Source organism: Schistocerca serialis, chromosome 1 (assembly GCF_023864345.2).
Source record: "Schistocerca serialis cubense isolate TAMUIC-IGC-003099 chromosome 1, iqSchSeri2.2, whole genome shotgun sequence".
In the NCBI taxonomy this organism is placed as follows: domain Eukaryota; kingdom Metazoa; phylum Arthropoda; class Insecta; order Orthoptera; family Acrididae; genus Schistocerca; species Schistocerca serialis.
Window position 1 is genome coordinate 1,167,160,381 of NC_064638.1, and position 26,352 is coordinate 1,167,186,732.

The 26,352-nt window shown below is 41.2% G+C and overlaps 1 protein-coding gene across 3 annotated transcripts in view; it reads left to right on the plus strand.

Annotated features, from left to right (window-relative positions):
- Positions 1-26,352, plus strand: part of LOC126418448 (uncharacterized) — a 106,985-nt gene that overhangs the window by 63,959 nt on the left and 16,674 nt on the right. For all 3 annotated transcript variants that reach the window (XM_050085223.1, XM_050085216.1, XM_050085230.1), the window contains exons 8-10: positions 1,310-1,437; positions 12,791-12,968; positions 16,022-16,202. In XM_050085223.1, the coding sequence (XP_049941180.1) occupies positions 1,310-1,437; positions 12,791-12,968; positions 16,022-16,202 (487 nt within the window). The remainder of the gene's footprint in view (positions 1-1,309; positions 1,438-12,790; positions 12,969-16,021; positions 16,203-26,352) is intronic.

The window sequence follows — 26,352 nt, forward strand, 5'->3', positions numbered from 1 at the left end:
AAGATAACATTTGGATGCAGAAGATGGGCGTAGTGTGAAAAGTGTAGCCCCAGAGATCGGGATTGGTCAAACCATTGCTTCACGTGCATGAGGAGCATTTCAAACCACAGGCACTGCTGTCCAAAGGCAACAGGCAAGAAGAGACATCAAACATTGAGTGCAGTTGCAGCTACATTGAACAGGAATCAAAGGCACACAATCCACAGAGGCACAGAAATTGCTTGGGGTGGTCCCTTTGCCCAACTACCAGTATGTTGTTTTTTGTTGACATCCGCACATCAGTGATGGTGCTAAGAGCATAGGGACTGAAGTAAAGAGGAGTGGGATCACATGCTCTTCTTAGGTGAGAACAGATTCAGTCTGAGTAGTTCTTGTGGACATATGCTCATATAGTGAGAGGTGGGAACAAGTAATGCGCTCAAGAACGTTGCCGAACATGTTTGTTTTGGTAGCACAGGTGTTGGTGTGGTAAGGCATAATGTTGCATGGGAAAACTGACCTCCAAAGCTAAGAAGGCAGTACAATCACTGGTCAACATTATTGTGACATTGTACTCCTTTCCCATGTGTGTCTTCCCAGGGGTGCGTTTGACCCTGCCTCCATTTTTATGGATGACAATGTGCAACTGCATCAAACAGCACAGGTGAAGGAGCTGGAACCAGGGGACATGCAGTGAACGGACTGGTCTGTCCATTGCCCCCGACTTCAATCACGTCAAGCACACGTATGATGTGTTTGGAAGACAAAGTAATGCAGCTTGCCCATATGCACCAACAACTGTCCAACTGGTGGGGGAACAACAACTCCTTACCACCTTGTGGCCATCATGGAATCACGTTGTAGAGCATACATTGCTGTCCACGGTAATCGCATACCCTATTAAGAACCATGTCCCACCCTTTGTAACATTGATAGTGCCATCACAAATCATGTTGACTTCAGTGCAATTATTGACTTTTAATGAAAGTGTTATTTCTGTTTATCTCATTGTTTATTTCTTTTAGTTACCTTCTGTACTATACTGTACAGTTCTTTCTATGTGTGGTCCAAGAATCATCGAGCTGTGTCACTTGCCAGTGATTTCATGTGCAAGTTACTTTGTCGCTAAGTTTTCATCATTTAATATATTCAAGTAATTATAAATCACATAAAGTTAGTCACAGAATGATTAGAGTAGCTTAAGAGAAACATCAGACCACATTTTATATGTGTGGTTATGTCAGTGTATACATACAATAATTTGTTGTTTTTGCTAACATTGTAGTCGTGCATGTGTACTTAAAATTTACAAAGATTACATTTTTTGCAGGCAAAGAAGAAGTTACATGACTCTGTTGACACATACATAAGAGAACAGATAGATGTGGCAGGCCAGGCAATTTGCAATGCTGTTCTAGACAAAATAACTAATGGTGACACGATACTCACGTATGGATGGTGAGTTGTAATTTGATAGCATAGTCTTGTACACTTTTCAGTGAACCATGTTCTTTCAATAAAATTGATGTGGCACCATTAAAGCAGTTATTAATCTTCAGAATATGCGAGGTATGATCAAAAAGTAAAAGAAATTTTTTAATTTCACAGGCTTTTATACATCCAATTTCCAATTTTTTTATATTGTTGGTGCACATGGTATATTCGCATTTTCAGCTGTTTTGAATATTTAGTTTATTGTTGACAATCAGAAAAATTATGTGTTTTTGAATGCTCGGTGAAGCAGATGGATCAAAGAATTTGCATTAAATTTTGCTCGAAAAATGGAATAAAGTACAGCACTGCATTCAAAATGTTGACTGACTTTTTGGCAAATTTACTATTGAAAGACAAGAGTTTGAGTCTTACGAATGTTTGAATCAGAGTCGAAAACTCGTTGAAGATGACAACCACTGTAGATGCCCTAGCACATAAATTTCTGATGAAAATGTGGAAGAAGTGAAGAAAATGATTCTGGAAAATCCCAGTCACCATCAGAGAGGCTGCTGATGATGTTGGCATATCCGTTGGCTCATGCCAAGCAATTTTTTCAGGTGTTTTCAGTATGTAATGTATAGCAGGAAAGTTTGTTCCGAAATTGTTCAACTTTGACCAAAAACAATGTTGCATGGACATCTCTTGGGAATTTCTGAATGAAGTTGACAACTGTAAAGCTTCTTTTCATTGTTTTCTTCAATTACAATGGAATATTACAACATGAGTTCCTGCCTTATGATCATACGGTCAATAAGAAATACTATCTGGAAGTGATGCGCCATTTTCGTAAAGTCCAAAGAAAATGACCAGAATTGTGGCAAAAGAACTCATGAAAATTGCATCACGATAGTCCTGTATTCCTTGCACTCACACCTGAATGATTGGAAAAAGCACTGGCACGAGTGTATTATATCTGAGTGGGATTACTTTGAAGAGGGGACAGTGTTGATGTTCATGAATAAATAAAGATTATTAGAGAAAAACAAAAACCTCCGTTACTTGCTGATCATATCTCATATATCAGCTTATAATTCAGAAGCTGTTAAGGCCAAATATAGATGCTGGGAGGGGGACGTAGGAGAAAAAGGAAATTCTGAAAAGACCTAAATTAAGGAATGGTTCTCAAGTAATTGGGTTTTACATCTACATCCATACTCCGCAAGCCACCTGACGGTGCGTGGCGGAGGGTACCCTGAGTAACTCTATCGGTTCTCCCTTCTATTCCAGTCTCGTATTGTTCGTGGAAAGAAGGATTGTTGGTATGTTTCTGTGTGGGCTCTAATCTCTCTGATTTTATCCTCAGGGTCTCTTCACGAGATATACGTAGGAGGGAGCAATATACTGCTTGACTCTTCGGTGAAGGTATGTTCTCGAAACTTTAACGAAAGCCCGTACTGAGCTACTGAGTGTCTCTCCTGCAGAGTCTTCCACTGGAGTTTATCTGTCATCTCCGTAACGCTTTTGCAATTACTAAATGATCCTGTAACGAAGCGCGCTGCTCTCTGTTGGATCTTCTCTATCTTCTATCAACCCTATCTGGTACGGATCCCACACTGCTGAGCAGTATTCAAGCAGTGGGCGAACAAGCGTACTGTAACATACTTCCTTTGTTTTTGGATTGCATTTCCTTAGGATTCTTCCAATGAATCTCAGTCTGGCATCTGCTTTACCGATGATCAACTTTATATGATCATTCCATTTTAAATCACTCCTAATGCGTACTCCCAGATAATTTATGGAAATAACTGCTTCCAGTTGCTGACCTGCTATTTTGTAGCTAAATGATAAGGGATCTATCTTTCTCTGTATTCGCAGCACATTACACTTGTCTACATTGAGATTCAATTGCCATTCCCTGCACCATGCGTCAATTCGCTGCAGATCCTCCTGCATTTCAGTACAATTTTCCATTGTTACAACCTCTCGATACACCACAGCATCATCTGCAAAAAGCCTCAGTGAACTTCCGATGTCATCCACCTGGTCATTTATGTATATTGTGAATAGCAACGGTCCTATGACTCTCTCCTGCAGCACACCTGAAATCACTCTTACTTCGGAAGTCTTTTCTCCATTGAGAACGACATGCTGCATTCTGTTATCTAGGAACTACTCAATCCAATCACACAATTGGTCTGATAGTCCATATGCTCTTACTTTGTTCATTAAACGACTGTGGGGAACTGTATCGAACGCCTTGGGGAAGTCAAGAAACACGGCATCTACCTGTGAACCCGTGTCTATGGTTCTCTGAGTCTCGTGGACGAATAGCGCGAGCTGGGTTTCACACGACCGTCTTTTTCGAAACCCATGCTGATTCCTACAGAGTAGATTTCTAGTCTCCAGAAAAGCCATTATACTCGAACATAACACGTGTTCCAAAATTCTATAACTGATCGACGTTAGAGATATAGGTCTATAGTTCTGCACATCTGTTCGACGTCCCTTCTTGAAAACAGGGATGACCTGTACCTTTTTCCAATCCTTTGGAACGCTACGCTCTTCTAGAGACCTACGGTACACCGCTGCAAGAAGGGGGGCAAGTTCCTTCGCGTACTCTGTGTAAAATCGAACTGGTATCCCATCAGGTCCAGCGGCCTTTCCTCTTTTGAGCGATTTTAATTGTTTCTCTATCCCTCTGTCATCCATTTTGATATCTACCATGTTGTCATCTGTGCGACAATCTAGAGAAGGAACTACAGTGCAGTCTTCCTCTGTGAAACAGTTTTGGAAAAAGACATTTAGTATTTCGGCCTTTAGTCTGTCATCCTCTGTTTCAGTACCATTTTGGTCACAGAGTGTCTGGACATTTTGTTTTGATCCATCTACTGCTTTGACATAAGACCAAAATTTCTTGGGGTTTTCGGCCAAGTCAGTACATAGAACTTTACTTTTGAATTCGTTGAGCGCCTCTCGCATTTCGCTTCACGTAATTTTTGTTTGTCTGCAAGGCTTTGGCTATGTTTATGTTTGCTGTGAAGTTCCCTTTGCTTCTGCAGCAGTTTTCTGACTCGCTTGTTGTACCACGGTGGCTCTTTTCCATCTCTTACAATCTTGCTTGGCACATACTCATCTAATGCATATTGTACGATGGTTTTGAACTTTGTCCACTGATCCTCAACACTATCTGTACTTGAGACAAAACTTTTGTGTTGAGCCGTCAGGTACTCTGTAATCTGCTTTTTGTCACTTTTGCTAAACAGAAAAATCTTCCTACCTTTTTTAATATTTCTATTTACGGCTGAAATCGTCGATGCCGTAACCGCTTTATGATCGCTGATTCCCTGTTCTGCAAATAGTTTCAAATAGTTCAGGTCTGTTAGTCACCAGAAGGTCTAATATGTTATTACCATGAGTCGGTTCTCTGTTTAACTGCTCAAGGTAGTTTTCAGATAAAGCACTTAAAAAAATTTCACTGGATTCTTTGTCCCTGCCACCCGTTATGAATGTTTGAGTCTCCCAGTCTATATCTGGCAAATTAAAATCTCCACCCAGAACTATAACATGGTGGGGAAATCTACTCGAAATATTTTCCAAATTATCCTTCAGGTGCTCAGCCACAACAGCTGCTGAGCCAGGGGGCCTATAGAGACATCCAATTACCTGCTTTAACCGTGACCTTCACCCAAATCATTTCACATTTCGGATCTCCGTCAATTTCCTTCGATACTATTGCACTTCTTATCGCTATAAACACACCTCCCCCTTCACTGTCCAGACTGTCTCTGCGATATACATTCCAATCTGAGTTTAGGATTTCATTACTGTTTACATCTGGTTTCAGCCAACTTTCTGTCCCTAGTACTATATGGGCGTTGTGACCGTTTATTAATTAGAGCAGTTCTAGGACCTTTCTATAGACGCTCCTGCAGTTTACTATTAGCACATTAATATTGTTATTCCCTGTTGCATTTTGCCTATTCCTACCTTGCTGCGTCTCAGGAGGTGTCTTGTCGGGCCTAGGGAGGGAATTCTCTAACCTAAAAAAACCCCATGTGCACTCCACACGTACTCCACTACCCTTGTAGCCACTTCCGGCGTGTAGTGCACGCCTGACCTATTCAGGGGGACCCTACATTTCTCCACCCGATAGCGGAGGTCGAGAAATTTGCAACCCACATCTCCGCGGAATCGTCTGAGCCTCTGGTTTAAGCCTTCCACTCGGCTCCAAACCAGAGGACCGCGATCGGTTCTGGGAACGATACTACAAATAGTTAGCTCTGATTCCACCCTGCGAGCGAGGCTTTCCGCCTTCACCAATTCCGCCAACCGCCTGTACGAACTGAGGATGACCTCTGAACCCAGACGGCAGGAGTCATTGGTGCCGACATGAGCAACAATTTGCAGTTGGATGCACCCAGTGCTCTCTACCGCCGCCGGCAGGGCCTCCTCCACATCTCGGATGAGATCCCCCAGCAAGCAGACAGAGTGTACACTGGCCTTCTTCCCCGACCTTTCCGCTATTTCCCTAAGGGGCTCCATCACCCGCCTAACGTTGGAGCGCCCAATAACTAACAAACCCCTCCCCCCGTGTGCCTGCTCAGACCTTGCTGAAGGAGCGGCCACATGCCCACTCACAGGCAGAGTGGGCGATGCCACACGGCCAGCCTCCACATTGACCCTCCGCCTCGTGCGCCGTGAACGCCGCTGAACCTGCCACTCCCCTTGGGGAGAGGGTGGCCCAACCGCGCCCGGTACCCGCGAAGATGTCTCGACAGCAGGGACAGTGGGTGAAGCATGTAACACATGGGGTGTACCATGCGACGCACCATACTCCACACTGCCGCTACACTCTGAGGCGGCAGCCTGAAGACGGCTGACTGCGGCCATCAACACGTTCAGCTGTTCGCGAACAGTGGCCAGCACCTCCTGCGTCCGTACACAGCAGTCACACATCCTATCCATCCTAAGGAATCAATTTACGGAAGAGAGTTAATCAACTTTTAACTAGACTGCTAATTCACTAAAGGCGGCTGATTTAATGCTAAAGACTATAAATGGTTCACCAAATTGAACAGAAAGGTAGCAAATTAGTATAATCTTTTTAATAAAACATGCTTCTCAGTCAGTAAAATTAGCTCATCTATGATTTCATTTCATAGCACTAAAATTGTTTGTCATATGTTGTAGCTGACAGTAATTAATTGAACTTAAAACTGTGTACTAATTTTATTAGGTGTATGGTATCCTTAAGTAATTTAGCTGGTATGAATGTGAGTGAGACCTGATGGATACAGTCTTACTGTGTTGTCAGATTCCTTGCCATTAGATTCTGCATTCGACTAAACATGATATTTCAGTATTCCATTTAACACCATTTTTCAGATGAAATATTTTGCTTTTTATCTGTCGGAACTAATACCACACAAGAGATCTCTCTCTCCCCCCCCCCCCCCCCCCCCCCCAACAGCCTATAGGTTGCAGGAAGGGCTTGCTGCAACTTGTAATTAAAACCGTCTGCCAGCTGAAGCAAAGAACTGTGGTTTATTACATGTTCAGTGCTGAAGGACACAGGAGTGAGGTGACAACTTATGGCTCATATTTCATTCCATGTCTGTTAAGTGCTACTCCAGATATAACTTTGTGTGATATTTTTTAACACATTTTGTCCTGAACAATCCCAGTAGTCTGGTAGATGCATAATTTGACTTAATGACATGGCACGAGTGTATTATATCTGAATGGGATTACTTTGAAAAGGCGATAGAGTTGATGTTGATGAATAAATAAAGATAATTAGAGAAAAACAAAAACCTCCATTACTTGCTGATCATATCTCATATATCAGCTTATAATTCAGAAGCTGTTCAGGCCAAATATAAATGCTGGGAGGGGAACGTAGGAGAAAAAGAAAATTCTGTAAATACCTTAATATAGGAATGGTTCTCAAGTAATTGGGTTAATGCTAAAGACTATAAATGGTTCACCAAATTTAATGACATGGAATCTTATAAAGACAAGGGCTTAATTTAAGCCAGATGTTAAATCCCATCTTAACATGATTAAAACAAAATACTCATTGTCCTAGCAGGTGGGGGAATGCAAATCTCAGGACACATTTATACCACTTTGACATTGCATGTTTACATGGCATCATTAGACAGCTACAATGGTGCACAGCTACAATGGTGCACTTTCTTCTGTGAATAGAATGAGGGAGAGGGGTCATCTCTGATGAGACATCAGTTGAGCAAGATACAGTACAACAATTCTTCTGAGAATGGCAGCTGGGCAGGCCTGTGACATAGTTGAATGCGGGATCTGGTGGAAAACTCAAGAAGAATATAAGTCATTATACCGAAAAAGCCTACATTCTCATTAAAATCAGTTAAACGTATATTGGTATAACATTACTGGCAAAGGGAGAGATGTACAGTAAGAAACAAAGCTAAAAGAAGTGTCTGAGATCCACTGTAAATCACAAGTTAAAAGCAGCAAATAACTTACTTAAGCCTGTTTGCCACAAAGACTGTCATTGTTTAGGAACATCTAGTAATAATAATCCACAAAACTGAAGAGTTTCTTCTTCCTCTCTGAGGAAGAAATCAATGTTGGCAATATTTGAGATGGGAGAGAAATATTTACATACTACTTAGCAAGACCAAGTGAGGTGGCACAATGGACTTGCATTCAGGAGTGTGGTTCAGATTGCTTCCAGATTTAAATTTCCTGTAGTTCCCCAAAGTCGCTTAAAGTGAATGGCAGGATGGTACTTTAAAAGGTAATAGTCAATTTACTTCACATTTATGTCTAAATCTAAGTTGTGGTCTGTCTCTAATGACCTCATTCTCAAAGGGTGCTAAAATCTGTCTTCCCTGCTCCTTTCCTGTTTCCTAGCTGCCAAAACAAGAACAACTTTAAAGGAGCCAATAGTCACAAATTTTAAAAAGTTTAATCTTGTGCTTTGTTAACTCTGTAAAACCAATAGGCTATAGTACAGGTGCTGGAAAACAATAAATCAGATTGTGTGCCAGAACAGAGACAGAGACGTGGAATTAATAGTGAAATATCCCTTCTTAGTGGACCAATTTTGCAAAAGCATGCCTGTGAAATGTTCCACAGTCTGCAAGTTTGTGTGATTCATGAAATGCCACTAGGCAACACAATTATTGTCACAAAGGAATCGTGAATCAGCAGACCTCTATTATTTATTTGCATTGATGCATTACTGAAATAGATTTTTGTGAGGATTGATGTCTTACTTCAGCTGATGAGCCGAGGTTAGGGAGTCACCACTCTTCCCTGTAGCAAGTCAGCTGCACAAGATCCAACCACTGGACTGGAAACATGTTAACAATAACTGTTTAGTCTCCAAGTTACTGTTTACAGTATATTTGGTGGCCTCATCAGAGAAAAGCATCTCAGGATAACTCTCCAGAAACAATATGATTTACTCCCACTTTAATTGCAAGCAACTGTTTGCTCCCTAATCTGACACAAAATTGCCACATCAGCTGAGGCTAAATCACTGTATACTTGACCTTGAAAATCACATTGCCAATCAGGAATTACTATAGCAAAGCTGCATCTGTAAAATCTCGTGCACCTGTGCTGGAACTGTAAAGTTTCTCTGTGAAATTTAAAACTGCTGTTAGCACTCCATATCCACATCTCATCAGTCTTGCCTTCTTCTCTCCACAAGAGTCCATAACTAACTGTAAGATTTTGCAACTTAGTCACTTCAAAAATTTAGACTTCTTAAACATTTGGCTATCAAGCCACAGAACGCCATTTGTTTAGCAGCCGTTTGTGTTATAGCTAAAAACACTATAACTCATGACAAAATTTGTAAATTATCTTGCAGAAAAGTTCCAATGACATCACTGTTATTGTTCTGAATACCCAGTGTAGTGAAGGCATCCCAAACTGTCGTACTAATCTCAGATTTGGAGATAATCTCCCCAACCCAACCAGACTGCCAACAAACGAAGTATCCCATTGCCTATGAAGATTTTTACATTTCATGTTGTGACTGGTAGAATAATAATAAAGAACTATGTGAAGCAATTTCACAAACTGCTTAAGTTGGTAAAGGATGACTCATAATTGCCAATAATTGGTTTAACTGCTTATCAGAGTATCATTTTGTTTAATCAAACTATGGGAAGTCCTGGTTGGAATATCAACAATATTATGAATGGGTAGATCACTGTGCCTAGAAGGATAACACATTGAGATGCTGACAGGCACAATGAAAAGACTGCTACACGTTGAGCTTACAGCCAATCTCTCTTTCAGAAAGGAGAATAAAAACTTGCAATTCACCCAGCCAGGCACACCCCATGCATACACGACAGCTATCTCCGGTCACTCTGGCCAAAATGCAATTGTATTGTTCCAGCAGTAGCAGAAATCCAGAATGGGGCAGGGAAGGGAGGAGATATAGCAGGATATGGCTGGAGGGAGAGGAGTCAGCGCTGCCTGGAGGAGCGTGCAGGTAGTAGGAGGTGGGATAAGGCTACCAGGAGCAGCATCAGGAGGCTGTAGGAGGAGGTGAGCAGAAAAGGAGAGGAGCAGAGAAGGGGAAAAGACTGGTGGTTGCAGTGGCAGAGAGTGAGGGGACGTGAATTTGGAGGAGATGATAAGAGAGAAGAGGTGAAACTGTTGGCTGGAGACTGTGGAGACAGTAGGTTACCTTAGGTTGAGGACAGGATGATTTCTGGGCCAGAGAATGTGTTGTAAGGATAACTCTCAACGATGAAGTTCAGAAAAGCTGGTGGTGGAGGGCAGGATCCAGATGGCCTGGGTTGTAAAGGAGGCAGTTGAAATCGAGCATCTAATGTTCTGCTGCATTTTGTGCCAAAGGTGGTCCACTTTTCTCTTAGCCACACTTTGGCAGTGGTCATCCATCCTCATGGACAGCTGGTTGGTAGACATACCAATTTAAAAAAAAAAAAAACTGTGCACTGATTGCAGCAGAGCTGGTATATGATATGAATTTTTTCACTGGTGGCCTAGCCTGTGACAGGACTGGAATAAGTAGTGCTGGGTGGGTGGATTTGGCAGTTCTTGCACCTGGGTCTTCCACAGGCATGTGATCCCTGTGACAAGGGGTTAGGATTGGCAGTGGCATAGATGTGGGCTAGGATGTTGTGGGGTTTGGGTGGATGATGGAACACTACTTAATGAGGTAGGGAAGGATCTTGGGTAGGATTTCCCTTGTTTCAGGGCGTGGTGATAGATAATCAAAGCCCTGGCGAAGGATATGGCTCATTTGTTTCAGTCCAGGGTGATACTAGGTGATGAAGGGGGGCACTCCTTTGTAGCTGACTTTTAGCAGTGGTGGGAGGATTGGATGTGTGTGTGGGGGAATGGCATAGGAAATCTTTTTGCAGACCAGGTCTGGGGGACAGTGCCTCTCTGTGAAAGACTTTGTGAGCCCTTCAGCGAACTGGGTAAGGGAGTTCTAATCACAGCAGATGCACTGTCCCTGAGTGACCAGGCTGTGTGGGAGGGATATTTTGGTGTGGAAGGGATAGCAGCTGTTGAAATGCAGGCATGGTTGGTGGGTTTTATGTGGACGAAGTTGTGGATGGACCCATCAGAAACGAGCAGGTCAACGTCCAGGGTTGAGAAAGACCAGGTAAAGCAGGAGGAAGAGAAGTTGAAGTTGTGAAGGAATTGGGATAGGGTGCCTTGGCCCTGAGTCCAGATAATGAAGATATCATCAGTGAACCTGAACCAGGCAAGGGGTTTAGGGTTACGGGCACATAAAGAGGTTGGCATAGGAGGGTGTGATGCGGGTTCTCATGCTATACCATGGATTTGTTTGTATACCCCCCTTCAGAGGAGAAGTAGAAGTGTGTTAGTTAATAAAGTTAGTAAGGTGTATGAGGAGTGAGGTAGTGGTTTTGGAGTCTGAACAACAGTGGGAGAGGTAGTGTTCAATAGCAGGAAGACAATGGGCATGAGGGATGGTGGTGTACAGGGAAGCAGTGTCAACATTGAATAGGATCCAAGAGGTAAAGGAGTGTGGTTGGTGGGGAGTCGGTGAAGTAAGTTGTTGATATCTATGACTTGGGAGGCTCAATTTTTGGTAGTTGATTGGAAGTGTTGATCAGTGAGGGCCAAAATTCTTTCAGTGGAAGCACAATAACCAGCTACAACGGGTTGCTCAGGATTGTTAGGCTTGTGGATTTTGGAGATCAGGTGGAAGGTAGGTGTGTGTGTGTGTGTGTGTGTGTGTGTGTGTGTGTGTGTGTGTGTGTGTGTGTGATGTCAAAGGGGTGAGGAGGGAAATGAATTCAGGAGAGAGGTTCTCTGATTTTTTCCGCAATTAGGATGATTAGGTCAGGATCTGTTCTGAGGCTGTGTTTGGCTGTCCTTTCTTCTGGTGAAAAGTTGTTCTTGGGAAGGGACCTGGGGAAGGAGGTGAGGCCAAGTTGGATTCTTGAAATGTGACCTAAGGGTGGTTAGGTTAGAGGTGGGGAGGATAACAGGTATGAATGGGGATTAGGTTGGAGGGATTGGTGGCAAAGGAGTGTTCCCATTTCAAGGATTGGGAGAAGGAGAGTAGGTCTTTGTCAAGTCCAGCATGGTTAAATTTGGGTGCAGGGCTGATGGTGAGGCCTTTGGATAGGACTAGAACTTCTTTGGGGCAGAGTATTTTGGTGGAAAGGTTAAAAACTGTGTTCTGGGATTGTTTCAGATCTGGATGTAGTGGAGTGGGGCAAGGAATTTCGGTTAGCTATACAGATGTGAGTGCTATGAGGAGTTAACGAGGAGGAACACTGTGGGTAGGTTGGGAATTGGGTTGGCAGTAGGATGTCAGCAGACTGGATAACTAGGAGGTGGTGTCTGGAATGCTCTTCCAGGTGCTGAAGTGCAAGGGATTCAACTTCAGAGATATGATGCTTGTGATAGGGATTGCATAAGTAGCAGTATCTTCTTGAGGGAGCAGAGGTGGTTCTGGGATGCCTGTGCTTGGAGATGCATTTTTGCAATAATGAGTTTTTGAGGGACAGAGACTGGTGGAATCTGAAAATGTGAAGGTCAGTGTGAAAGAAGGGGGTGGGGCTATCCTTCCCCGTTCCCCACCCCACTCCAAATTGATGCGTCCACTCTGTGCAGAACAGTTGAATTCTGGCCAGAGTGACTGCAGATAGTGGTCGTGTGTGAGGTGTGCTTTCTTGTGTGAATGTGTTTTCCTTTTCGAAGAGGGCTTTGGCTGAAAGCTCAGTGTGTAACAGTCTTTTCTTTGTTTTTGTCTGCAACTAAGCATGTCGTCATATGCTGAGTAGAAATGTGCCTTTTCATAATATTTTGTTTAGTAATCTATAACTATTATTAATTTATAAACAATTTTCTTTATTTTCAGTTCATCGTTGTTGACGAGAATTCTGCTGAAGGCTCATGATAGCGGGAAAAGATTTCATGTTGTTGTGGCAGATGGGCGGCCGTGGCTTGAAGGGCGGGAAATGTTGCGCCGACTTGTGAAGCATGGCCTAAAATGTTCATATGTATTGTTACCCGCTGCCAGTTTCATCATGCGTGAGGTAAGGTTCAGTCTCCCATGCCTGTAAAAGTTTTATCATGATGTAAAGCAAAGAGAAAAGTGGAACACCCGTATAACAGTGTGATATAACAGCAAAAGATTGTCAAAACAAGATGATGAACAGCTGTGGAATGTTAGACTGGTGGTTTTTCAACAACAGCTCTTTTGCCCAGATAGACAGATAATAAATCTGGAAAATTAAATGAAACATGAAATACACTACTGGCCATTAAAATTGCTACACCAAGAAGAAATGCAGATGATAAACAGGTATTCATTGGACAAATATATTATACTAGAACTGACATGTGATTACATTTTCATGCAATTTGGTTGCATAGATCCTGAGAAATCAGTACCCAGAACAATCAACTCTGGCCGTAATAACGGCCTTGATACGCATGGGCATTGAGTCAAACAGAGCTTGGATGGTGTGCACAGGTACAGCTGCCCATGCAGCTTCAACACAATTCAGTTCATCAAGAATAGTGACTGGCGTATTGTGAAGAGCCAGTTGCTCGGTCACCATTGACCAGACGTTTTCAGTTGGTGAGAGATCTGGAGAATGTGCTGACCAGGGCAGCAGTCGAACATTTTCTGTATCCAGAAAGGTCTGTACGGGACCTGCAACATGCGGTTGTGCATTATCCTGCTGAAATGTAGGGTTTCCCAGGGATCGAATGAAGGTTAGAGCCACAGGTCGTAACACATCTGAAATGTAATGTCCACTGTTCAAAGTGCCGTCAATGCGAACAAGAGGTGACCGAGACGTGTAACCATTGGCACCCCATACCATCATGCCAGGTGATACTCCTGTATGGCCACACACCGTCAGGTGGCTTGCGGAGTATGGATGTAGATGTAGATGTAGATGGCGATGAGGAATACACGCTTCCAATGTGTGTTCACCGCAATGTCGCCAAACATGGATGCGATCATGATGCTGTAAACAGAACCTGGATTCATCCGAAAAAATGACGTTTTGCCATTCATGCACCCAGGTTTGTCATTGAGTACACCATCGCAGGTGCTCCTGTCTGTGATGCAGCGTCAAGGGTAATCGCAGCCATGGTCTCCGAGCTGATAGTCCATGCTGCTGCAAACAATGTCGAGCTGTTAGTGCAGATGGTTGTTGTCTTGCAAACGTCCCCATCTATTGACTCAGGGATCAAGACGTGGCTGCAGGATCCGTTACAGCCATGCGGATAAGATGCCTGTCATCTCGACTGCTAGTGATACGAGGCCGTTGGGATCCAGGACGGCGTTCTGTATTACCCTCCCGAACCCACCGATTCCATATTCTGCTAACGGTCATTGGCTCTCGACCAACTCGAGCAACAATGCCGCGATATGATAAACCGCAATCGCGATAGGCTACAATCCGACCTTTATCAAAGTCGGAAATGTGATGATACACATTTCTCCTCCTTACATGAGGCATCACAACAACATTTCACCAGGCAATGCCGGTCAAGTGCTGTTTGTGTATGAGAAATCAGTTGGAAACTTTGCTTATGTCAGCACGTTGTAGGAGTCGCCACCGGTGCCAACCTTGTGTGAATGCTCTGAAAAGCTAATCATTTGCATAACACAGCACCTTCTTCCTGTTGGTTAAATTTCGCGTCTGTAGCACGTCACCTTCGTGGTGTAGCAATTTTAATGGCCTGTGGTGTAAGTGTGGAAGGGAAGGGAAGGTGTGGGGGGGGGGGGGCGGGGTAATATTAGTATTGGATGATGATGAGAGCAGAGAGAGGGTGGAACCCGGTGCCGGCGCACAGACTGTTCCAACCAAACAGCACCAAGGGGGCCACCGAGCTTAACGTATCTATTAGACTTACGGGTCACTGTGAACTGTGTCACATACCCTTACTTCATGAGAGACTGCAGAGAGATTTGTTATTTAAACCAGGAAATTGGCACAAAGTCTGATGATCAGAAGTTTACGCCACCACCTCTATCCCGCTTGCCAGCCAAATACTGACATTGAAAATCTATTCCACTGCCAGGATTTGAGCCAGCTTACTCCCAGTTCAAGCGCCATTGACCAAGCGTTCGTTAGTGACCTTTGCCTTGGTGACGGGTACTAGGATGATAGTATTTCTACAGCTTACCCCACCCCCTGAGAGACATTTTTTAAATTTTTTCTAAAATTGTGATTAATGTTAACTGCTTGTATACTTGTAGTAGATGAAGAAAAACTGATTATAATGCAAATTGATGTAGTTCTTAATTGTCTATCCCATCAATTCATCCAGATTGGGCTCTGATTTATTAAGAATGAAAGCTGTTCGGAATGTTCTTAAAAAACAAGTACAGAATATATTTATATATTTGGAGGTTTTATTCATATTTGAATACATATCCACCAAAAATCAATCAAAATACACTTTTTTTTGCTGAAGGTGTAGTTTTATTTGAAACCAGATGTTTTACTCCACATTGTTGACCACCCTCAAACATTTGGTCATTTTCAAGAGGATTTGTATGCAAGCTTTTAAGTACACATTAACTGATCATATATGATGCTAAATTGAAGAACCAAATGTGATCCTATTTACACAGTCACTATTTAGTCTCTTCCCATTCACTGGTGTAGTGTGGCTGTACTTAATTTTGACTCCGGACATACTTGGGCACACTGTTGTATGATAAGCTGTAATAGTATGGTTAATAGTCAGTTGGGATGCTAATGTTCTTGAAGTACTCTCTCATGTTCGGTTCTTTATTGTGAAATAAACTACATTCTGTTAATTTTATACATATGAACATACTTACTTGAAAATATCGAACTAAAAATTGACCAAAAGTGTGGTGTAAAACGTTTATTGTGTAAAAAAAAAAACTCTTTTAATACTTAGTGGATTAATTAATAAAAAAGGAACCAACTTGCTACTGCACAATCACGTGAGACAATGTCACAATAATTTGGATTCAAGGATTATTATATTCATACTGTGCATTGCTTGTAATGAGAAATAATACTTCTTTGTAGTCAAATTATCTGTTTGATTAAAAACCTATGTAATCACGTTGGAACCATTCACAATTCCACAGGCAACAAAGGTATTACTTGGAGCCCATGCCCTCCTGGCAAATGGATATGTGATGTCTCGCGCAGGGGCCTCGCAAATAGCTTTGCTTGCTCACACTTACAATGTGCCAGTCTTGGTTTGCTGTGAAACTCACAAATTTAGTGAAAGAGTGCAGACTGATTCCTTTGTCTACAATGAACTTGGTAAGTAGGCATAAATCACAACTGTAAGTAAAAATAGTTAGATATCTTTATTGTATTGTATGAAATATTTAGCAGTGTTAAATAGTTTACCAAATTCATGTTTCAAATGGTGATGAAGAACACAATTAAGTTTCATGTAATTGTTTGTGTGTGAATGGGGACCTCGAGAAGCATATTAGGTCTAGCCGCTGGTGATTTGTATGCAAATCAGAGTCTTGTTTAGCCACCAAGTGAGGTGGCAGAGAGGTTAAGACACTGGACTCATCAGTAGTAAAGATCAGGGTTAAAATCCACATACAGCAGATTTAGGATTTTAGCAATTTCTGTAAATCACTTCAGGCAAATGCAGGGATGATTCCTTTGACCAGGACAGAGCTGATTTACTTCCCTGTCCAAGCTTGAGTTCCATTTCTAATTACCTCATTTTGACAGAATCTTAATCAGGGAAAAGTTTTCATTTGTTCTTTAAGGCTGTCATAATGACTTCGACTGCAGTCATAACTGTGTTGTAGGGTCAACTAAAACTCATATTTGGGGCGACGTGCTGCAGAGCCCTGCATGCAACATTGTGTAAGAAGTAGTGTGTTTGAAAATATTTATTAGTCCTGTCTGTGAACTTTAAGGTGTCCCCAGTTAAAAGATGTTTGAATAACTTCTGGGACTGCAGAAAGGTAAATTTGTCAGAAAGTGTCGACATTTCGAAAGGTAAACCCCCGCACCTCACCTCCTCCCTGCTGCCACCCCTAATTTTCAAAAATGGTAGAGATTCCGGGATGGTCCATTTCAGCAAGAACATTTGCTATTGGCTGGATCCGACTGATGTTAGCGAGAATACATAGTGCAGCACAGCTGTGGGTTTTCATGGCAAATGCACCAAACTGCAGCCACTGGGGCGTATTATACGTTCATTTTCCTGTTGATTAAATTTAATAAAGATCTGGACAAATCAAATCAAGTGGCTTGACAGATGTATTGCACCTTAGGACCAAATAAACCATATTTAAGAGGGGAAAATAAATCACTTGTTTGATGAAGAAGCAGATGGTAATGCAGCCTTTTCCAGATTTCTCTTTATCATTTACCAGATGAAGATATAATTCATAGCTCATTCCTTCTTGTGGCACATTTCATTCTGGCTTCCAACTTAGTGTCTTAATTCGGATTCCTAATCGTGTTCCTACAAAAAGAGCAACAACTGTGTCATAACCTCAGGTAACTTTTGTTTAAAGATATAGTGCATTTTACAACCTTTTTTTATGTTTGCATGAAAAGCAACAAATTCTGCTGCAAAGTACAACACTTTATTTCTCCATGCTGGCATTGGATGAGAAACATCCCCACAAGATATAATTGTATTCACTCTGTATTATGTTTTCGTACTTTACTTTTTATTGCTGGAAAAACCAATGATTTATCAGTGTCTTGACATTGTAATGCGATATAGCCTCCAATGTATTTCAGCACATCTAGGAGAACATGAGAGATTAGAGTTGTCGCACACTGTTCCCACATCTCTTAATAAGATTTTTTTCAACTTTCGCAGTTTCTGGTATTTCTTATACTTGTGATTCATCAGCATCATTTCCTACAGTGTCCACGTAGTATAGTGGTTTAGACACACTCATCATATGCTGAAGATTGTGTGATTCAATCTCATCAGGTGCTTTTTTATTTTTATATGCATAACTTTTATCGTTATTATATTGATTTAAACATATTTTTTTATTTGCTCTTTTTCATTTGGAATCTTTGTCCATACTTTTCATGTATTAACTTTGATTTAATTTCTACCATTTTATCTTTTTACACTGCTGGAAAACAAAACTTAGTACACCTGGCAAGACAACATCGATGCGCTGATGGCATATGCCACTTGGGAGATAGTAGGTGTACTGATAATGGTTTCAACATCATCCATCAACAGACAGAATAGTGGCATAGTTACCAAAGTGGCATCTGTGTCTGCTCTTTAATAGGAATGCTCATATGCTCATAGCGAGAAGGTTCAGTGTGATGCAAACGTGGAGCAAGCAGGCAACCATGCCACAGAGACGCACTTGTGTGTTCTAGAGCCAACTGAGCGAGTTTGAAAGGAGTTAAATTGTGGCCTTCTGAGTGGTGAGACGGATGTTTCAGAGCACCACACAAGTTGGACATATTGTATCAGCTGTGGAACGATGCTGGTATCGGGGGTCATGTGGACATTCTCACCTGTAGTAATGGTACTGTGTGTCTGCACAGCACAGGCGCCCACCAGTATCGTCATATTGTGAAGAGCAGCGGTGGCAGATCATACAGCTACCACGACACAGATGAGAGGGCTTGTGAGACCAGACGTGTCAACATGAACTGTTGTGAACCAGATATTAGTAGTGGGACTACAGGCGTGCACAATCTTCTGCTCATCACAGCATAGACATGCACTGCTTGACTGGTGCTGTCAGATGATCACTCTGAAGATGGAATGGTGCGCCGCAGTCTTCATCGATGAAAGCAGATTCTGCCTGGCCATAAGAGATGGAGTTTAGTGCATATACCTGGTGAATGTTGTCTCGTAGAGTGCATTGATCCAAACTTACTGGCTCCACCCCAGGCTTATTGTCTGAGGTGTGATAAGCTACAAACTTTGGTGTTTCTGGAGGGGATGGTGACCAGGGCTGGGTATGAGCAGAATGTTGTTAGACCTGTTCTTTTGCCATTCTTGCAATAGGAAGGTGATCGGTTGTTCCAGTATTCTCTGCAAGATGTGCAGCAACTTCCTTGGCCAGCATGACCTCTGGACTTGTCCCCAATTGAGCATGTGTGGAACACGATGATGGGACAAGAAGTGACTCTTCAACCGACAACTCTTACAGAACTATGTCAACACATCAAGCATGCTCAGCAATAAATCTTAAATGAATTGGAAACCTCTAAAAGGAAATACTAATTTGTTTTCCTTGGCCGTGTATATTTTTGCCCATGAATTTAGTTTTATTAATAACTGTCTTCTTTTATTTAAACCTTAATCTCTGTTATTTTGTCCATAGTGCAGCAAGAATCCGTGTTTTAAATGTTTGTATGATGACTACTGTCAAAAAAACATGTGCATCTTGTAACGAAAAATATGTTGTCAATACCATTGCATAGCTAATACAAATAGATTATTTTGTTTTGTACCCGATAGATTGGTATTTTCAAATGCTTATTAAATACCAGTATTATGATAGATAAATACAAGTAATTAAAAATCACATCACAAAAGTTTCAGATAAGAAAAGGATGAGAGGAAGAAAAAATTAGAACAAATAAAAAAGTTAATATGATGATTAAAATGATGCAGCAAAGCATTAGAAATAAAAATTATTTTTATAGCAATTAACTAAATAACAAGAATGGTCAAAGTTATTCCAGTAAAGATGTAAAAATAAAAATAAAAATGTAGTATCATATGTAGGGATTTGAACCCATAACCTTCAGCATGTCAGGAACACTACGCTATGCCACTGGTTTTGGTAAAGGCATTATTTTTAAGTTTCTGCCACATGACGTGAAAATGTCCGTGCATTTGCATCAAACTATTCATTCACATTTCAAGAGCTCATCTTTGAATTTTTCATCTTTTGAGCAACACTAATGCCCTGTACCATGGTGCAGTTGCAGTAACCCATGCTCATATTGACACAAAAAGAGTTATTTTCCTTGGAGGCACATCACGATTTCCATGTTCTACTGAATGCACAGATACTCCACATGACATCACAGTGCAGAAGGAAGTGTGGGAAACTTTTGCTTGCCAGGGGCTAGAATGGCCTACTTCCTTCTTTATATAGGGTTTTCTAGAAATGTTGCGACAAACTTCGGGGGAAGTGGGGCACATCATAAAGATTGATAATTGCATAGCAACCCATGGTTAAAAACGGCTGGGGTAGGTGGTAGCAGAGGTCAGAGACCAAAAAGGAAACAAACGCATGCTTCATTTGAAACATCTTTTATACCTAATGAGTAAACACTGTGTATGATACGAACACATCTCTAATATTCCAACAGGTGCTCAAAGTTAGCACCATCAGTCGGTACGCATGCCTGACACTTTGAAACACACTAGGAGAGTATTCCAACAGGTGCTCAAAGTTAGCACCATCAGTCGCTACGCATGCCTGACACATTGAAACACACCGGGAGTTTCTTTAATTGTAGCAGCTGCGCAGACAATTCTTGCGATATGATCCATTTTAGACTCCACAGGATCATGATACAAGAGATTTCACGGCTCCCCACAGAAAGAAATCAGGGCTCAGTAAACCCAGTGAGCGTTGGGGCCAGGGAACTGGTCCACCACACCCAATCCATCGAAACAGGAATGATCTGTTCAAATGCACACACAGCCAGTCCAAAATGAGCAGGTATCCCATCACAATGGAACCACACTTTTTACCCATATTTGTTGGAACATCTTCAAGCAAGTGGTGTTCCCATCCAGTGCTCTCGTGTACAGCACCACCTAGCAGTGTATGATGACTTTTGCAGCTGTGGGCTGCCGTGCAATTCTCAATCCTTATTATGTACCCCACCTCCCGTAGAAGTTTGTCACAACACTTCTGGGACACCATGTATGAGTATACCTTAGGGGGTACTAGTTGAAATATCAGTGTTCTTTTGAAGAGTTTATCCAGCCACATACCCACAAGTTACTTAAACGACTTTGTTGTCTCCTAGTGGCTTCATGAACATTTGATGAAACCTTCTGTTTCTGTGACACTCGTTTTCAACCTTCATAACATCTTAAGCTTCATAATAGTTGCTTAGTCACCTTTCTTATTCCCTTCTTTTTCACATGATGCCAATGGTATTATTTATTTGTATATAGTGTTAAGTATGTAGTAACAATAACACCATCAGCTGCATTTACTGATGTTGTTTATAGGAAACTGGTTTCAACGTTGATGACTTTTGCAGCTGTGGGCTGCCATGCAATTCTCAATCCTTCAGGTCCCTCTATAATCATTTTGGTAAAGGTAATCTTCACCACACTTTATGTTGAAGGTCGGGGGGGGGATTACAACAGTGTCCACAGAACTATGTAGGAGGTCAGGGGAACAGGGGGGTGGCGGGCATAATTCCACTCCAAGCTTTGCTAAACACCATGTGTCAGAAAATTGTCTCTGATCCGTCAGTTGTCAAGTGAGGGATTACCTGGTTATGCGCTACCCATTCCACGAGTACCTCACAAACTATGCAGTGTTTATATTGCTTATGCCCTCCATGTGGAATACTGATATTTATATACTTATTACCTATCTAAAAGGGTAATTATAATGTTCTAACTGATCAGTGTGCATTAAAAAAAAATTAAATTTCATCATATCACATATTGTAACTTCCATTTGCAAACCTAAAATTTTATGTTAGTGCTTTAATTCAAGAATAATTCTTAGGAACCTTATACTCCCCCTCCCCCTTTTTTCTCATCTAAGAAAGAGTGCTTTACGATCAGTAACAGTTCAAAATAATGTAAGTTGCTCATTATGCTTAACTACTCTAGCATCCGTTACCAAGAAAAGATGACAGTTAAAACTGGGGTGAAACAATATCTGCTTGACAAAGACATGACTCACTCTCTCTCTCTCTCTCTCTCTCTCTCTCTCTATCTATCTATCTCTATCTGGTGTTTTTTTAAATATTTCCCAGTTTTACTGGGTGTCTATGGCCCTGGACAAGTGGGATAAATCCACAAATGTTTTATTGTTTTAGATTTCAGTTAAATATTTGTAATTTTTACTGATAAGAACTGATTCCCTAACAAAGAATTTGACTTTAGCCCACTGCTGCAGAGTAATACTGCAGCAATAAAATATAAACTATAGAAAAATACCAAAATAAAACTTAATTGCAAAAAGACGATGTCATTTACAACAACAAAGCACAGTGTACACACAAGCGTCTCCCGACAGCAAAAAGTGTCAAGGGCTTTAGGACGAAAACTGTGCAATACTTCGTAACAGAAAATTGCTTTCGATGAGCATGACATCACAACTGTTTACATTAGTTTCGTTTGATTGGTAGCTTGCGGGCTCACGCACGTGTGCAGAGCTGAAGTTACATATAATCAGTGCCCTCTACTGCTCCTGGCTACTGGAAGTGCGACTGCTAGCTACATAAGCAGTAGCAGCAAGCAGCCAGATTCTAGCCAGAAAAACTTTCCTAGTGCACCCAAGCTGCCAGATCTGCACATGCAGAAGTAGACCAAGTTGTTGTGGTGGGGAGGGGGATAGCCTTTACGTTACTCAAGTTTACGTTTAGAGATTTTGCTGTTTTCTCTGTGTTAATCGCTTTCACATCAAGTGGGCGGGTGGGGAGATTGTATGAATTTGTATGGCTGGGAGCTATCAACTGAATTAAAATACATTCACATTATTACAGAAGACTGAAATATGTTATAATTTTCAGTCTTCTTATTTTATTTCCACATTGTTGGCAATCAAGCATTGATCGTCTTGCAGAATAATGAAGTTATTTTTGTTGAGTTGCTAAAGCAATTAATCTTCCCTGCAGAGGCAACCAACTTATTTGAAACTAAAGTGTTTCATTCAGCACCATTTGCTAGTTTCAACTGTTTGGTGAATTTCAAATGAACATTTTCATCTTCTGGCACAAATGGCATGACCTCAAAAAGAACAAACATGAGATTATGCAGTAGGGGTACTCCAAGAAAATTGACATCCCAGAAAACGTACTGAAAAGCTTATTTTCAGGTATGGGCCTACTTCATTGTGAATCTGGACATACGAATGCGCACTTAACGCTGAATTATGCATTTTAGTGTGGTTTGCGAAATTCCGATGCTCTAGGAGTATTCCGATGTTTCTTTTATCATCTACATCCATACTCTGCAAGCCACCTGACGGTGTGTGGCGGAGGGTACCTTGAGTTCCTCTATCGGTTCTCCCTTCTATTCCAGTCTCGTATTGTTCGTGGAAAGAAGGAATGTCGGTATGCTTCTGTGTGGGCTCTAATCTCTCTGATTTTATCCTCATGGTCTCTTCGCGAGATATACATAGGAGGGAGCAATATACTGCTTGACTCTTCGGTGAAGGTATGTTCTCGAAACTTTAACAAAAACCCGTACCGAGCTACTGTGCGTCTCTCCAGCAGAGTCCTCGACTGGAGTTTATCTATCATCTCCGTAACGCTCTCGCGATTACTAAATGATCATGTAACAAAGCGCGCTGCTCTCCGTTGGATCTTCTCTATCTCTTTTATCAACCCTATCTGGTACGGATCCCACACTGCTGAGCAGTATTCAAGCAGTGGGCGAACAAGCGTACTGTAACCTACTTCCTTTGTTTTCAGATTGCATTTCCTTAGGATTATTCCAATGAATCTCAGTCTGGCATCTACTTTACCGACTATAAACTTTATATGATCATTCCATTTTAAATCACTCCTAGTGCGTACTCCCAGATAATTTATGGAAATAACTGCTTCCAGTTGTTGACCTGCAGTGTAAGACCTCTTAACGCTATAGACATATGAACGCACGCAAATGTTTACTTGAAGATGCTAAACATGCAGGGTCAATAATATTGAATAAAATATTTTGTCTCAAATATGTTGACAGCTTTAGCAGAATTTTACAAATCTGCCTTCTGTCACAAGATGTGCATCAGAACTTGTGTTGTACCTCCACTAGACTTGATGTTATTTTTCAATTTGTGTTGTTTTGTCTTAATTTTACAGAATGCCATTCTTCAATAATTTATAACTGGCAGCACACCATGTTTTATTATTGTAACTCCCCACAAGACCTTATATTTACTCATTGAGTAGATTATAAACAGCCAGTTATAGTTTCTTGGTTTCACAAATAACAGATACGTGTGTTAATTTTATATACTGTTTGAAAAAGTCATGAATTGTATTTCTGGCATATGCAAACAACTGGGGGTGGATCTTTTTTCTTTTATATATATATATGAAAAAATCAGTTATCTGCTATATTAGCAGGTCCTTTGCCTCTCCATTTTCTACGATCCATTGCTTCCTTCTTAAGGCTGCTGTATGTTGTGCCGTCCATCATGTCATCCAGTATCTGGAATCTCTTCCTTCCTCGCTTCCTTTTCCCTTCTACATAACTTTCTAAAACTGTTTTTATCAGTCCGTCATTCTTTCTTAATATATGCCCAATCCAATTTCTTTTTCTTCTCTTTATTACATCTAGTAACTGCCTTTTCTCTCCCACTCTTCTCAGTACCTCTTCATTTTTTACTCTGTCCATCCAACTTATTCCTTCTATCTTCCGCCATGTCCAGATCTCAAAAGCCTCCAGCCTTTCTCTGTCTTTTTTCCTCATAGTCCATGTTTCAGCGCCATATAGAAGAACACTCCATACAAGACATTTTATGAGTCTCTTTCTGAGTTCTCTGTCCATACCGCTGCAGAAGATTCTCCTTTTCTTATAAAACGCCTCTTTTGCCATTGCTATCCTTGTTTTAATTTCTGTGGTGCACTTCCAGTCGGTGTCTATCCTGCTTCCAAGATACTTAAAATTTTGCACCTGTTCTAGTTTTTCTCCATTCAGCACAATTTTTAGTTTCTTATTTCCTCCTATTGCCAGTACTTTTGTTTTATTTGTGTTAATTTTCATTCCATATTTTTTTCCGTTAGTTGCAATGGTGTCCACCAAATCCTGTCATTCTTTTTCCCCTGTGGCTAGAAGGACCATGTCATCAGCAAATCTCAAGCACCCTACTCTTCTTCCTCCAATTTCTACTCCTTTGTCATCTAATGAGCATTGGTCAATCATATTTTCCAAGTACAGGTTGAAAAGAGTAGGTGATAAACAGCATCCTTGTCTTACTCCTTTCCCTAGTCTGATCCAGTTTGTACTTTCTCCTCTCACTTTAACTGAAACTTTTTGATTAAGGTACAATGAGTTTATAAGTCTTCTGGTTTTCCAGTCCACTCTCTTTTCCCTCATAATAGTCGCCAGCTTGTCCCAAACCACATTGTCAAATGCCTTTTCTAAATCGATGAAGCACATATATAGGTCTCTTCCTTTTTCAATAAACCTTTCTCCTAAGATTCGTAGGAGCCCTATTGCATCTCTGGTGCCCGTATTCCGTCTAAAGCCAAACTGCTCCTCGCCGAGATTCTCCTCTATTACTTTTTCAAGTCTTTTATTAATTATTCTTAACATCACTTTGGCTGCGTGTGAAATGAGGCTGATTGTCCTGTGCTCGCTGCATTTCTTGGTTCCTTGTTTTTTCGGCAATGGAATCATTACTGTTGTCAAAAAGTCCTCAGGCCATTCACCACTGTCACATATTTTATTACATAACCTCAATATTTCTCTTATTCCATTGTGGTTCAAGCATTTTAGTATTTCTCCCGGTATTGTATCTGTACCTACTGCTTTGCCATTTTTCATTGCAGCAATAGCAGACTTTACTTCTTCCATTATGATGGTTGGTCCTTTCTCTTCATCACTTACACTGTTGTGTGATTCAAGTTCCAGAGTTTCTGGTTTGCTATTTGTGTCATATAGCTCTTTTATATATTCTTCCCATCTCTGGAGGACATCGTCACGATCTTTATACACTACCTCTTCGTCTTTACTCAAAATTTCCATAGTAGCACTTCCTGCTCTGTTTTGTTCCCATGTCATAGTCTTTACTCTGTTGTATAGTAAGTCGTATCTTCCTTTCCTGTCCAGTTCTTCAATTTCATCACATTCCTCTTTTAGCCATTTTTTCCTAGCCTGCTCTGTTTCTCTTCGCAGTTCGTTATTTAACCTTCGGTATATCTTTCTTGCATCTTCAGTGTTCTTGTTTTTCAATTTTCTTCTCTCCTCCATCTTGGAAATCATTTCTTGTGTGACCCATGGTTTTTTTGACCTTTTCCCTTTTACATATCCTATATTTTGCTGTCCTGCTTTAATGATTCCTTCTTTCAGCATATTCCAGTACTCGTTGGCATTATCAGGTGCTTCTTTGTCTCGTAATGTGTTTAGAAAGTCCCAAGACAGCATTTCTGTAATTTGTTCTTTGTTGGACCTTATCTTCTCTAGATCCCATTTCTTCACCATTGTCGCCTTTTTCAGTTTTTTCATTCTTATTTCTATTTCTGCCATAAGTAAGTTGTGGTCACTATTAATATCTGCACCTGGTAA